Raw genomic sequence first — 16,518 nt, 5'->3', positions numbered from 1 at the left:
AATAACAAGTTAGGACATGGAAGTTTAACACAAATATTACATAATTAAGCAATCCACTTCAAAGAGAAAGCAATGCTTTTAAAAACTGTAGTGAAATGCCAAACTACAGTGGAATTTATTGGATACCTGTTGTTGTTTCAGATGAATGTAGGCAAAGGACCAAAGAGGAATATCTTTCGACATGGACAGAATTGTGGTCACTGCTTTATTTAGAACAGACTGCAGAAGAAAATATGAATTGAGAACAGAATAAAGATTTGTAATTTATTGTAGATAATATAGTACAAGGTTAGTTAACAATATCTTTAATTTGATATATTTGATGTACATTACTAACCTGTGGAACACCATGATCTAATTCACAGGATTCAATATTTGTTTGTGCCAATTTTGTGGAAGTGAGACCTGCTATTCACAACCTGCCAATACCAGCTGGAAATAACTTGGGCACCAAGTAAAATTTGTGCATTCACTTTATGTCCCTGACTGCTGCTTTAGCCACAAGTGATTCCTGGTTTGCATCACATTGCTAGCACCTTGACACACCATAACAGGTAAGCAATATTGTGAAGAACCCCAGTCCTCTACACAGCTCTCTCTTTTTAAACCCACAGTCCATATCAAAGGAAAGTTTCAGGAAGCCACAGTTAACTGATGGATAATCATATTGTACACTGAGGGAAAAGGAGGAAGGCACAACAGACAAAACAAAGGTCTCTCTGCTTGGTGTTTGGACAGAGTAGTCAGAGGGATAGAGATCAAGAAGAGGGTCTTTTTTTTTGCTGGCAAACAGGATGCCATCAAGTTTTAGCCTTCACTTGGTGGCATGTGGCAAGGATGGTCAAAAGCCAGACTTTCTCCTCAGGATTAGAGAGTAGTTGTGCCCGGAAAGGTTTTAAGCCTTACTCGGTTGATCAAGGTGTGTGAATATGTCTGCACAGCAGATTTCATTTCATAACTAGGAAACCAACCCTCCCTCCCAATACTGGGAGAAAGTGAGGACTGCAGATGCTGGAGATCAGAGCTGAAAATTGTGTTGCTGGAAAAGCGCAGCACGTCAGGCAGCATCCAAGGAGCAGGAGAATCGACGTTTCAGGCATAGTCTTTCCTGAAGAAGGGCTTATGCCCGAAACATCGATTCTCCTGCTCCTTGGAGGCTGCCTGACCTGCTGCGCTTTTCCAGCAACCCATTTTTCAGCTCTCTCCCAAGACTCCCAATCCAGCTCACCACCTCTTCATCACTCATTTAGCAGATCACACTGACATTAAAACAGAGAATGCTTCACGTCAAAACTGAGTTTGCTGAGTTTGTCCAGCATGGATCTACATGGTTTCATTTTATTCAAGAACTTCCTGAAACTTAGAGCTGTCCCTGTACATCCTCATATTATACCTCACCAATCATTTAACTCACTCATACACCTCAACAGGCCCTCTACAAACCTACAACTGTTCATATAGAGAAAACCTATTACTGAACCACAGTGGAACACAGTCACTAACATTCTGAGAACCAGTTTGCATGTGCCACCTCCGTGCTCTAGAAGAAGGGGCTCATCAGATTATTGATGCTAATGCAACTAAACTGGTGGCACCTGGTGCTGCTGAGACCACCTAGGATGATGGTAAGGTGCTGCCTTGTGAACTCTCACCCTTGAGATTCCATGAAATCCAAAGTGCAGGAGGATTAATTCTGGCTTTCTTCCCTACTCTCATGTCCTACCCTTTCCTCAAGTGTTAGAGATACCATGAGATAGTCGACAGCAATTGACTGGTCAGCCATTGCAGTCCCAGGAGGAAGGGCATGAGAACAAGAGTCTCAGGAGAAACAACATCCCTTGGTGCTATAGTTGCAGTCTCTGGCTCAGATGCAAACACTGCACCTACCTTAGAATCTAATAGTGAGTCTGGATTTGTATATGAAGAGTCACTAAGCATGAAGCGGCTGCAGCCAGGACTGCTTAGTTGGTTGGCTTGTGTACAAATTCCTCAGAACTTTACATATAGGAAAAGATTAGGTAGGCGGTAACAAATTAATATTCAGCCCCATTATGTCTTTTGTTTCTTGGCTTGCTAGTCTTAAATAGACATTGTATTTTACATTTATTAGAGCAAATGATAACAAGGCAGTGGTATAGGATTTTCCTTCTGCTTTTGGTATCCAAAATCAATCTTCAGAAGTGCCAAATTGAGCACAACAAGAATCAGATACATATTCTCCTGTCTTTTCAAATAACTTGCTGGAAGCGATTTTTGAGAAGAGTTGTAGCTCAGGAACCTTCCAGCTCAACAAGCTAATTTACATACTTGTTGGAAGTTTTATAGAATCCCGACAATGTAGAAGTTGGCCATTCAGTCCATCTCGTACCAACTGATCCCCTGAAGAGCATTCTACCCAGACCCACCCCATCTCTGTAACTCTGCATATCCCATGGCCAGTGCAGCCAGCCTGCATATCTTTGGACACTATGGAAGATTTAACATGGTCGATCCACCTAACATGCACATCTTTGTGAGGAAACACACGCAGACACGGGGAGCATGATCAAACTCCACACAGACAGTTACACGAGGGTGGAATTGAACCCAGATCCTTGGTGCTGTAAGGCCGCAATAATTACTATTGGCCTTGTTAGTGGATGAACATTTTTAAAATTTATATCAGAAAGACTTTGATTTAAAACACCTTTCATTTCTACAGGATGTCCCAGGCACTTTATAATGCATGTAGTAACTGTTATAATGTTCAAACTGTTCTATATATTGTAAAACTAATAGTTGAGGTTGAATCCTGATACCAATTTTCTTTGTAGTCTTTTAAAAATAAACCAATAAGTGATTTAAACATCTCCCAGTGGGGCACTGGAACAAAAAAAAACTTTCAAAGGAAACTTACGAAAATCAAACTAAAATGTAATTTCCAGAGGAATCCTCCTTTCTATACTAAGTATAAGACATTTTGGTTAACAATGGCTGCAAGGATAAATTATTAGTGAGTTTTAACAAAAAGAGGCATTGTCTTAACCAGTTGATTATTGCAAGCTAGTAATTAAGTTACAAACAAAAATAGAAATTGCTGGAAAAGCTCAGCAGGTCTGTCAGCATCTGTGGATGAACACTGTTTTGAGGAAAGGTCACTGTGAACTCTGATTTCTCTCCACAGATGCTGCCAGACCTGTTGAGCTTTTCCGAGCTGAAAATGTGTTGCTGGAAAAGCGCAGCAGGTCACTTGGATGCTGCCTGACCTGCTGCGCTTTTCCAGCAACACATTTTCAGCTCTGATCTCCAGCATCTGCAGTCCTCACTTTCTCCTGTTGAGCTTTTCCACCAAATTCTGTTTTGCTTCTGATTTCCAGCACCTACAATTCTTTCAGTTTTTACTTAGCAGTTCAAGTTATATTGGTTAATTAGACATAATAACTAAGACTATCAGGAGACTTTGATGACATATCCATCACCAACAGAATCTCTAGACTCCTCTTTCCTCACTCAGGACAATATTGCATTATCAGCTCAGGTAGAGCTTAGCACAGTCTCCAACATTAGCCCTTTCTGAGCCATGGCCTTATATAAAAGAAATGTGACAGCAAAATTGCATACAGGAAATTCCCACAGACAGCTATGTAATAATGGGTAGATGATTTTGTGATGTTTGGAGGATACATTTGGCCAGGATTGTAGGAATAACGATCCTACTCTTCGTTAAAATAATGTACAGGATCTTTTCCAACTACCTCAGACAGCACATAGGTCCTCAGTTAATATCTCAAATGGCAGATGGCATCAGCAATAATGCAGCACTCAGTCAGGATTGTCTTGCTCAAGGTGCATGATGAAGACAAAATTATAATATAACCATGATAAATTTTAATGTTTTAAAAATCAAGCTTTCTCAAACAATTGATGGTGAGGAAAAGCAGATTTTGTTTTAAGACATTCATAAGGAAAATCTTTAACATTTGAAAACTTAAGAGGTATGACACCATCCAGGACAAAGCAGGAAAAATGATCTACAGCTGACACTGTATTGATGTTATTCTGTCAACAATTTAAACAAAAATATTATTTCAAAATAAAATTATAGTGAAGTTTCATAAATTAATTTAATATTGATTTATTAAAATCACCAAGTTATTACTAAAATTAAAAAATTACCCAGAATTTAGAATCCCAACGAGTGTAGCTGCTCTTCATTTGCAATTCAAAGTATTTTAAGAACAAGGAAAATAAACAATTTAGTCTAATTTGTAATAAATCTTTATATTTTGAGTCATGTTCATGAGGATCCAGGCTGAGATATTATCTGCTAATTCAAAAAGGAGGTTGCCAATAACTGAAATGGAGGCTTCAAACTTAGGATCCAGAGGGCAAGGGGAGAATGGCTAATCTACTGCACTATTCAGTCCATCCATACATTAATCATAATAAAATGTTAATCTAAAAACATTTTCCTATTATACAGGATAACACACAAGCTGGAGTGTTCCCCGAGACCATATAACATCTTGGAGTTCAGATAACTTGGTGAATTTCAACAACCAAGTTAGAATAATTTATTAATATCATTTAAGTTTCATAATTTTGGCACATAACATGCAATTTTTGGCTAAACTTATCAGATCATATATCTTTATACCCTGCTTGATTGCTTTAGTCTGCAGGTAGAGCTAGTGAGTAAAGTGATGGATTTCTGACTCTCAAAGAGAAAATTCTGGAAAGAAACTAGTCATGTTGCTTTTAGCTATGTCGATATGTACATTAAAAGTTTTGTAAAGTTGTTTTACGTCATGTAAATTGTTTGAATTTAGAATTGAATTGAATTAGCTTTATTGTCACATGCACTCGAGAATGACGTGACAAGTTAGCATTATCACTACTTATGGTGTCATCTTAGGTACAAAATACCTTATTACAGATACTTAAATATTTGGTATAAAATAGAAAAAATAATAACAAAAATAATAGTTAGAATAAGCATCTCTGCATTACCCTGAAATAAATAAGATATTCAGCAGTTCAATCCAAACACAATGTAATGCACATCAAAAGTGCACTATTCTGATTGCTGTGAATTATACAAATGGTTTGTATATCTTTGTGCTATTTTTGCCTTTTTAACATGTGATAGCAATAAGAGACAGACAATTATCTCCAGCATGTATATCATTTGATTGAAGTAAATATAGTGTTACACCATAGTTATGTCAGAAAGGTTATGTGTATATATATTAGAATTTATCAGCAAATTTAATATTCTGCATTAAATACCAACCTGAATTTCCTCCAAACTTGGTCGCATCACAACATTTGGAATTGCCAACACAATTTCAGACTTGAAAAATGGAGCTTTTGTTGCCTCCACACCTCCACCTGGAAATGATTTTGCTGCCTCATACTTAGAGCTGGTAACCTGTAAATGCCGCTTGATAGCGTCCAAGGATAACTTGGTACCTGCATTGATAAAGTGTCACTCAAGAAATCAAAAGATTGAAACAACATGGCAGCTGGTTTTAAACAAATACAGATACTGCTGGAGAAACTCAGTGGCTCTGGCAACATCTGTGAAGAGGGATACAGAGTTAACGTTTCAAGCCTGGTGATTCTTCATTAGAACACTGGACACAAAGTGTTCACTTTGCATTCTGTCTACAACTGCTGCCAAACCTGCAGTTTCTGTTTTCATTTCAGATCTTCAACAACTGCAGTTTTTGTTTGATTTTGATTGCTGATTTTGCTCTGCTGTGCACCAGGTCTACAACAAAGAGTGCTTGCTGAATTGGCACAAGAGGCCTAATGTCCACTTCTACCAGACATAATCCTACACACGTTTGTTGGATTGCTCACATCCATTTTATGCCTCAGTATCTAAATGTTGCTCAAATATTTTTAAATAAGCACACAGAGCAACTTTGTTGATTTATACCTGGTTTGTTCTTATCCGGTGTATCATGGAAGTAAAGGAAACTCTTCAGGTGAAGGACTGCTAGTGGCAGTCTCCAGAATCAAAGCATCTTTCTCCATGTGTTGTTTTGCTGAACATTATTTCATATGGGGTTACTGTTTAAAAATCAGGGCTCACACATTTAAAACAGCAATGATGCCAAATCAGGCCCTTAACTGCTCAAGTAATGATTGTTTATGGGTCTATTCCTACCGGAGCTGAAATTATTTCATTTCCACCAGGAAAAGAGTCAACCGACTCAATGTTTAATCCTTGCAGGCAGGGTGTTAGTGTGACAGCACAGCCATGGTTCATCAATCTGCACTAATCTTTGCATAATTAAGGGATAAGACCTGGGTAGGGGATGGTTGTTGAGAGCTAAAATTTGCCCTTGCTTTTGACATTGCTGCCCACTCTCTCTGTGACGTCCACCCCAGGATGCCACCTAAACAACACTTAGTTCCCATCCACAAAAAAAGATGCTAAGTTCAAGGAGTATTAAGGAAGGCAAAGGGAATGTTCGCCTTTATAAGACCATAAGACATAGGAGTCATTCAGCCCATTAAAATTAGGCCATTCAGCTCATTGAGTTTGCTCCACCATTCAATCATTGCCGATAAGTTTCTCAATCCCATTCTTCCACTTTGTCTCCATAACCCTTGATTCCCTTTTCAATCAAGAGCCTATCTGTCTCAGTCTTAAATATACTCAACGAGCTGGCCTCCACAACATTTTATGGCAATGAAATCCATAGATTCACCACTCTCTGGCTGAAGAAGTTTCTCCTTATCTCTGTTCTAAAAGGTCTTCCCTTTACTCTTACCTTGGGTCCTAGTCTCTCCTACCAATGGAAATATCTTCCCAACATCTACACTGTCCAGGCTGTTCAGTATTCTGTAAGTTTCAATTAGATCCCCACTCATCCTTCTAAACTTCATCGAGTACAGACCCAGAATCCTCAAACATTCCTCATATGTTAAGCTATTTCAAAGGAAATAGGGTATAAAGGCATGTAGAAGGCACTAGTTAGATCGGAGCTGGTATACAGTGAACAATTTTGGGCCCCTTATCTAAGGATAGATATACCAGTATTGGAGGCAGTCCTGAGAAGGTTCACTAGACTGACCCTGGGTATGGACGGTATGTATTAAGAGGAGAGGTTGCATACTTTAGGCCTCTACTCAATGATGTTTAGAAGAATGAAAGGAAACCTTACTGACCCACAAGATTCTTAGGGAACTTGACAGAGTAGATGCAGAAAGATTGTCTTCCCTTATGGAAGAGACTAAGCCAAGAGGTTGCACATTTACAGTCGAGATGAAGAGGCATTTCTTGGCTCAGAGGGTTGTGAATCTGTGGAATTCTTTAATGCAGAGGGCTGTTGAGGCTGGGTCATTAAGTATATTCAAGGTTGTATAACAGACTTTTAATCCAAAACAAAATCAAGGGTTATATGGAAAAGGCAGGAAAGTGGTGTTGGGGATTACCAGATTTGCCACGATCTCATTGAATGGTGGAGCAGACTCGATGGGCTGATGAATGGCCTTCCTCTGCTCCTACATCTTATGTCTCCAGGGTGATTGAAAAGAAGTAACATGGGTATCTTGCTAGCTTTGAATGGCAAGATCCCTGACAGAACAACAAGAAACTGTCCAATTTGCTTGCACCTTAATAAATTTCCCAATAATCCTAAAGTTAGTTTGCAATGAATACCATGTGCCTCAATCAGTGTGCCTCCTGGAAATAATGTGCACAGAGAAGAGTATATTAAGTTAATTAAGTGAGCTAAATCTTACACAGGCTTTGAAACCCAAAGTTGAGTGAAAAGTAAATGCCAAACTCACGCTTGTTCTCAGGAGGACTGACTCAGTGATTTTGCTACATTGGACATTGACAGTTCACCACCCTGTTAATATTGGCTATGGAGAATCTTCCAAAGGTGACCACTTAATTATGGTCACCTCCTTGAACATCACTATCTGGGACACACTACCAGCAAGTGTGACCTCCTGAACTTCTATTGCCTCAACGGTTGGTTCAGTTCCACAAACAAAAATTTAGCCCTTGATATATGTGGAAAATGAAATAGTTTGTCTGAAGTGTAACAATCTTACTAACACAGTGAAATGCAAAATCAGTCCTACAATTGGTTATGCAAGATATAGAGATATGTCAAATAAAAATGAGCTTTACAACATGAAAATTTACACTGTGTATAGTTCGCAGTGAATTGACAACACTTACATTTCACCAAAGCATCAGTGTTCTTTTGACAAATATGTCCCATCAGGTTATAGTAGCTGCAGGGTAAGCATTCTTGACAGCGAGTTTTTTGTTTTGCATCAGGATGCAAACACGCATATGTATCCTGCGCAAAAACCAATACATAAGTAGAATGGAGAACTTGAGCTATGGTAACCAATCTGACCTGAATTTACTGTCCCTTAGTTGAGGCAGTTGTCACACACCCCAAGTTACTTGTAGTCAAGACAGTTGCGACCCCATTTTTGAACTTTGGCTTTACATGTATACATTGCACTCTCCTCCCATTGGTCCATCTGACAGTGTGGACATACCTGCTATGGTGTGGATGGAACAAGCCCCCATTTAAAGTCAGGTCACCCCTCATACCACCATTCATAATTCGTACAGTCCCTCATGCCAGATGGTACTTTACATTTTTCTAAAAATTTGGTCATCATGATCTAACAAAAGAAGTCCACTTTCAATTCCATATCAAAAGTTTAGTAAATACAACATTCAAAAATGATCACAATAACAGGTTAATGAAAACACAGAAAGCACAATTTTTTTGATGGTTCGCTGCAGAAATTGTTGAAGCTAAAATTCTCACCAGGTTGACTAAAGTCTGTCAGGATTAATTTATGGATAAGGTTACTTCTGTGTTGTGTAAAGAAAAACAAGTCAATTTTTCACAACCTTTATCTCAATTCCCTATCTTCTACTCATTACCCAATCTTCCATTCATAATATACCACATCCAACACCATGGGGTCTTACTAAGAAGTCTAATGTGCAGTATCCAAGTGAATGCTTTTTGTAAATTCAAACATATTACAACCGCTTGCTTTGTTTTATCTGTCCTATTTGTTACCCCCTTAAACAACTGTAATGAATTTGCTAGTTGTGACTTCCCCTTCAAGAAGCCACATTTACTCTGCTTGATTAGATTATGTCTTTCTAAATGCTCTCTTATTACATCCTTCATAATAGACTCTAACATCTGCCCAATGGCACATGTTAAGCTAATTAGTCGATACTAATCTGTATTTTTGTCTCCCTCCCTTTTGAATAATGATGTACATAGGTAATTTTCTGGTCCTCTAGACTTTTCCAGAATCTAAGCATTCTTGGAAGATTAAGGATATGGAAGATATAGAACGTAGCAAAATAGATGGTGACACCTTGCAAAACCTCCATATTACAGAGAAGGAAACGTTGGATGTCTTGAAACGCATAACGGTGGATAAATCCCCAGGACATGATCAAGTGTACCCGATACCTCTGTGGGAAGCTGGAGAAGTGATTTCTGGGCCTCTTGCTGAGATATCTGTATCATCGATAGGCACAGGTCAGGTGTCGGAAGACTGGAGGTTGGCTAACGTGATGCCACTGTTTAATAAGGGTAATAAGGACAAGCCAGGGAACTATAGACCACTGAGCCTGACCTCGGTGGTGAGCAAATTGTTGGAGGGAATCCTGAGGGACAGGATGTACATGTATTTGGAAAGGCTAGGACTGATTAGGGATAGTCAACATGACTTTGTGCATGGGAAATCATGTCTCACAAACTTGATTGAGTTTTTTGAAGAAGTAACAAAGAGGATTGATGAGGGCAGAGCGGTAGATGTGATCTATACGGACTTCAGTAAAGCATTCAACAAGGTTCCCCATGGGAGACTGATTAGCAAGGTTAGATCTCATGGAATACATGGAGAACTAGCCATTTGGATATAGAACTGGCTCAAAGGTAGAAAACAGAGGGTGGAGATGGAGGCTTGTTTTTCAGACTGGAGGCCTGTGATCAGTGGAGTGCCACAAGGATTGGTGCTGGGTCCTCTACTTTTTGTCATTTACATAAATGACTTGGATGCAAGTATAAGACGTATAGTTAGTAAGTTTGCAGATGACATCAAAATTGGAGGTGTTGTGGATAGCGAAGAAGGTGGCCTCAGATTACAATAGGATCTTGATCAGATGGGCCAATGGGCCGAGAAGTGGCAGATGGAGTTTAATTCAGATGAAGGTGAGGTGCTGCATTTTGGGAAAGCAAATCTTAGCAGGACTTATATATTTTATGATAAGGTCCTAGAGAATGTTGCTGAACAAAGAGACCTTGGAGTGCAGGTTCATAGCTCCTTGAAAGTGGCGTAGCAGGTAGATAGGATAGTGAAGAATGAATTTGGTGTGCTTTCTTTTATTGTTCAGAGTATTGAGTACAGGAGTTGGGAGGTCATGTTGCGGCTGTACAGGACATTGGTTAGGCCACGGTTGGAATATTGCGTGCAATTCTGTTCTCCTTCCTATCGGAGGGATGTTGTGAAACTTGAAAGGTTTCAGAAAAGATTTACAAAGATGTTGCCAGGGTTGGAGGATTTGAGCTATGGGGAGAGGTTGAACAAGCTGGGGCTGTTTTCCCTGGAGCATCGGAGGCTGAAGGGTGACCTTATAGAGGTTTACAAAATTATGAGGGGCATGGATAGGTTAAATAGACAAAGTCTTTTCCCTGAGGTGGGGGAGTCCAGAAACTAGAGGGCATAGGTTTAGGGTGAGAGGGGAAAGATGTAAAAGGGACCAAAGGGGCAACCTTTTCATGCAGAGGGTGGTACGTGAATGGAATGAGCTGCCAGAAGAAGTGGAGGAGGCTGGTACAATTGCAACATTTAAAAGGCATTTGGTTGGGTATGTGAATAGGAAGGGTTTGGAAGGATATGTGCCGGGTGCTGGCAGGTGGGACTAAATTGTGTTGGGATACCTGGTTGGCATGGAAGGGTTTGTTTCCATGCTGTACATCTCTATGACTCTATGTACTGTCAGTATATATTCACTATCTCTGTAGCTAATTCTTTAAAAATTACCCCAACAAACATTCCCCCCCGACAAAACCCCAGCCTTTAGAAACCTACGTCATAGAGTTATACAGCATGAAACAAACCCTTTGGACCAACCAGACTTTCTAATCTGATCCAGTCCCATTTTCCAGCATCCCTCTAAACCCATCCTATTCATGTACCTTTCCTATATGTATACCCATCCAAATGTCTTTCAAATGTTGAAATTGTACCCACTTCCACCACTTCCTCTGACAGTGCATGCGCCACTCTCTAGATGAAAAAGGTACCTTTTAGGTCCTTTTTAAATCCTTCCCCTCTTGCCTTAGACCTATACCTTTTAGTTTTGGATTCCCCCACCCGAGGGAAAAGACCCTGGCTATTCACACTATCCATGTCCTCATGATTTTATAAACATCTAGCTGAAAAGTACAAAGCAGTAATGTTGGAATCAGTCAACACAAATTACCTGAAAATTGGCTTGTTCTTCTGGTTTGAGTTTTTGTGTCAATCCATCCATTAGCTGATACATAGAACGCTCCAGCTGTTGACTCTGTCTGCATACATAGAGTCAGTATTTGTTTCAATGCAAACAAGAAATATACATTTCTTAAACCATATGAAATGTTACACTAAATATAACAGGGACTATTTTTAATATTTTCTGTAGTTAATAAACAACAGTTATTTGTACATATAGTTTAGTGAATAAAAGTAATTGATCCTCCTGCCCCACCTATTCACTTGTCAAAGGTGCTGTTTAACAGAAACTTATATTTTAGAAAGTACAAAATTAATTTTCTGGCTGTCCTGGGTTATCCAAATGGCTGTCAAAGTGGTACAACTGGTCTCAGCAGCTTTGGAACAAGGAAAGGTAAACTGGTCACAGTTTGTGATCTGGATTACGAAGCCAATTTGAAAGCCCATAAACGTTGGTGAGAATTAGATTCAGCAATGCCCCAGACCACATTATAAAGTAACTAACTGACATTATTGTGTTAGCTGTTATAAGAATGGCAATTTAAACAAGTTAGTGAGGGATAACAATCCTCAATGGAGCTGAAATCCAGCTGGAGTCCACACCTCTTAAAAAAAGGGGAGGGAACAGATAAAAATGTGCTTTATTTCAAAACAAACATGAATCTCTCCTCAACCTACTTAATATCTGCCTACAGAAATGTAAAAATGGGGGGGTGGGACAGGGGGAATCAAATTAATCACATAGTGATCCAATTTCATCCCTTGTCAGAATTCATACATGTATGTCTCCCAGAGTTTTGCTCAATATTATCTGAAGAAAACATACATAGATAAAGCTTGTCCAGCCGAGGCAACAATATTCTCAGTCATCTCTCGAAAAACTTGTGGTTCCACAAGGTCATCTTCAGGGAGGTCCACCAAGGCAGTAAGACTCATTTCATGTAGAACTCTCTCAATCCTGCACTCCAAGGTGTCAGATACCTGCTTCACTATATGTTTTAATTCAGCCAGCAAGTCATACACATTTTCTATGACTAAAGTGGAAAAAAATTGAACAAAAATTTAATAAACATCATACTTTAAACTACATATTTGAACTACTGAATTTACAAATTACAAATGGTTTTCCCCATGTTTTGTTTGTCTGAAAATCGGACATTTCAGGATTTTGAAGGCTTCTTATTAGCATAAAGACTTCTTGCCTATTAAAAGTCTCACTTAAAATCTCTAAAAACAAGTAATGGAAACACAAAGCTTGACCAAAAAAACCTGAGAGTGGTTTCCAGCAGCCAGTGGAAAGATGGCTTGGATGCCAAATTTATAGGTCATAGCATCAACCAACTGTGAAATAGGACCTGAAATGCTGCTGGAAAACTCCACTCATGATCCATAAACTTTATTTCCATAATCTATAAACTAAATATCTTAATATTTAGAATACAATTTTCAAACATTTGGGAAACAGTCATTTATGTTACTCAAGATGGCAAATCATACATAATATTGAATCCTACGAAAACAAGAGGAAAAAATGGAGACTGGAAGTAGAAAGGAATAATAATTCAATTTAAGTTGCTTGATTCCTTTTGTAACCCCATTAAGAATGTGGATTCATACATCTTTCAATGTTTAAAGAGGTCCAAGATAACATAGTCAGTCCAGGAATGAAAGCTTCATCCACTTGACCAATAAAAGGCTTCATCATTGGTTGGATGATAGATGGGATAGTGGTCGCCACATTTTGGTAGTTACTTAAAAGTTCCTGAAGGCTGCACATAAACAAAAAGATTATCTAGTTAACCATAAACTATGTTTAAAGAACAAATTCCAAACAGAATGCAACAGTTAGGGCGAGTGGAAGTCACCATTTGATTCACTATACATTCATTATAACTTCCCAATGGCCAGAATCTGCAGTTGAACTTTGGTCTATTTTATCAAAGCATTCATCCAGATATCTCCTCAAATTTAGCAATTGTACTTGATCATGAATTATGGCTCTAACCAGTTAGTTTACTGCTTTTTGCTTTCTGACTTTGAATTTGAATTTGAATCATTTATCGACACATATATTCAATATAAATACAGTGAAAAGTTTGAAACATCGGCTTTGAAAGTAAAAGGAATACTGACCTTAAGTAATGATTTTTAATTCTGGTTTCTTTTAAGCAGAGGTTGAAAGCTGCTTCAGGCACATCAAGTCCCATCTTGTACAAGTACTTTGCTTCTATAAGAACTTCGAACACAGCTGGATCAAAATTCACAAGGATTTCCTATTTCAATACAATGGAATAAATAGTGTCAATTTCATTGTATACACAACTCAACAAAAGTGAAATGAGTGAAATATATTATTCACTAATGATACATGTTATTAAACTAAACAATGCAAGTATATCTTATTGGGACTGGCAAGACATGTTTAATGTTATCAATATCAGTATTTCATGATTAGTTGTATTAATTAAGCAACTGTTCCATACTGCTGTCAGTGGTTCTTTGGTATTTTTATTTCTTTTAAGACTTTTGCACATATAACACAAGCATTTATGTGTATGCATAAGTCCTTGATCACCAGTGAGCATCAAATTTCCTCCCAAACTGCAAATATGCTACTACATAACCAACCATTCAGAGATATAAAAGAGTGGGCTAACTAGATTCCTCCAGTGATATGTCCCAGAAGAAGCACTTTAGAATAGCACCTGCATTGAAATAGCACCCTCAATGTAGAAAAATATTTCATGCTTCTTCAGAGGCGTACAATCAGCCACTTATTACTACTTTCTTCAGGAAATGAGAAACGTGTATATATTTTAATGCATATTTTGTAGTATGCTAGTCCATAACAACTGAATTGCAAAATATTTAGGCACTAAGGCAATCATACTGGAGTTAATGTGTGTACATGTATTTTATGTAAATTGTGTAAACAATATGGCACACAAATGCCTGCACACATGCATATAGAAATATATAATACAAAATTGAATGTTTGAACAGTAACTACTGTGAATAATTTTAGCAAAATTAAGTAGCTGAAATCTAAATTCAGTTTTGTTTTTTCAAAATTTCAAGATATTTAATCTTAACTTATTGTAATACATGCACAACCCAAATCCAGTATAAGGATTAAGATTTATCATGAACTTGTTTAAATATTTCCATGTGAATCATCAAGACAAAATCTCTGAACTTAATTTCAATTAAAAATGGGTTCTGAGCTTTTTTGCAGTATCCAGAATTGGACAATTTGTTGCAGTTTTTAATTGAAATTGTATTAACTTGCAATCATCAGCCACCATAGCATGAATTGGAACCAATACATTCAACTGCAATTATGCCATTTTGAAGAACAATTAATCATATCATAATGGGCTGTTTGACAGAACAAAATATCTCAGGTTTCACCTAATACAACACTCTTTGACTTCCATTTCTTTGAGATTTCTGTGTCCTGTTCATGAACAATTGGAAAAGGAATTTTTTGTAAATGCTTATTTCTGTGGTATATCCCTTGTACTCATTAAGATTTTAGAACTGGGTCCACACTTTGAGGTAAATATTCCCTTCCCTTGTGCAACATGAGCTACAGCAGGAAAGCTGGGAAACACAAAGAGAATGAGAAAAAAATCGAAGAGTCAACATCAAGAAGAAAGTTCTCTGGTTTTTCATTTAAGTCTTAAATGACAATGTCACCAATACTCCAACTCTCTATTTATATGCCTTTTCAATATTTTCTCACCTTTCTCAAGAGTCAAACACAGACTGGATGGCTCCACTTTGCCTGTAAGAATTACCATGACCTTCCAGTTCCTTGCCATTTCAATAAGCCATCTTACTCACATGCTAACATTTCTGTTTTAGGTTTGCTGCAGCGTTCTAACCAAGATCAGTGCAAGCTCAAGGAACAAAACCTCATTTTCCACTTAGGTAACTTACAGACTTGAAAACTCAACGTTGGGTTCAACAACTTCAAAGCATGGCTACTGTCATCTAATTTGATTACAACATCCATCCCCTGCCATGACTTGTGATTTTGCACTCAGTAGAGGACCCATTTTTTTCTTTCACACCTATTTTACATCACTGTTTCCCTGTATCACTCTTAGCATTCCCTTTGTCTTTTATTCTGAGCATACTTACTATCTCTTACACCCACTCTTTCTCCCCTTCTGTCAGCAGCATAAAAATCATTTAGGTGAGGAGAAATTTCTTCTCTCAGTGTTTTGAATCATTGAATTCTTTGCTGAAGAGGGGTGTGGAGATTGGAGCCTTAAGTACATTCAAGGCTGAGATAGATTTTTTTTATGGGGAAAAGACAAAAAAATTGGAATTGAGGATTATCAGATCAAACATGAGCTCGTTGAATGGTGTAACAGACTCGATGGGCTGAAAGGCCTACTTCTGCTTCTATATGTATGGTCTCATTTACAGTCCCTTTCAGATCTGAAGAAGTCACATCGGACTAGGAACATTAACTCTGTTTCTCTTTCCAGAAATGACGCCATGGCCTGCTGATATTCTCAGGTTTTTCTGTTTTTATTTCAGATTTCCAGCATCCCCAATATTTTGCTTTTATAGGATGGCTGTCACCCCTGACCTGCCACTAAACTCCCAAACACATAAGGCAGGTAAAGGCTCTGAAGGTCGACTGATTGATTGGTTCCTTAACAGGTCCAATTACAGGCTTACCACAGATAAACATTGTCTCCACTCAAACAACTGGAATACATTAGGCATCTGTCCCTATATCATCCCAGGCCATTTTTCCTTGTCTAGCTATTTAGCTAAGAGTAAATTGCACCCTCTAGTCAGTTAGATTGTCTGAGAAACTAAGTGCTGAAGGTGTTGCAGAATGCTGTTTTACCAGGACTCAGAAAGTAAATAAAATCGAACCAAAAGAGAAGGGTCAAGCAGACACCAAGAACCTTAAGCACAAAAATAAAATCAAACTAAAATAAACAGTACAGCTGTCCCTTCCACACAAATGAGAACACAGAAGTATGAAAGTGGTTCTCCAGT

At 38.2% G+C, this 16,518-nt stretch overlaps 1 protein-coding gene across 1 annotated transcript in view; it reads right to left on the bottom strand.

Annotated features, from left to right (window-relative positions):
• The window catches only part of dnah5l (dynein, axonemal, heavy chain 5 like), a 367,508-nt gene that overhangs the window by 249,072 nt on the left and 101,918 nt on the right, over positions 1–16,518 (bottom strand). The window contains exons 20-26 of the mRNA XM_072575753.1: positions 13,627–13,766; positions 13,111–13,262; positions 12,320–12,527; positions 11,483–11,570; positions 8,186–8,309; positions 5,273–5,451; positions 127–219 (exon numbers count right to left, since the gene is read on the bottom strand). Of these exons, the coding sequence (XP_072431854.1) occupies positions 127–219; positions 5,273–5,451; positions 8,186–8,309; positions 11,483–11,570; positions 12,320–12,527; positions 13,111–13,262; positions 13,627–13,766 (984 nt within the window). The remainder of the gene's footprint in view (positions 1–126; positions 220–5,272; positions 5,452–8,185; positions 8,310–11,482; positions 11,571–12,319; positions 12,528–13,110; positions 13,263–13,626; positions 13,767–16,518) is intronic.

This window comes from Chiloscyllium punctatum, chromosome 8 (genome assembly GCF_047496795.1).
Source record: "Chiloscyllium punctatum isolate Juve2018m chromosome 8, sChiPun1.3, whole genome shotgun sequence".
Classification (NCBI taxonomy): Eukaryota; Metazoa; Chordata; class Chondrichthyes; order Orectolobiformes; family Hemiscylliidae; genus Chiloscyllium; species Chiloscyllium punctatum.
Note: the sequence above shows the minus strand (reverse complement) of the source record. Positions and strands in the feature narration are given on the sequence as shown.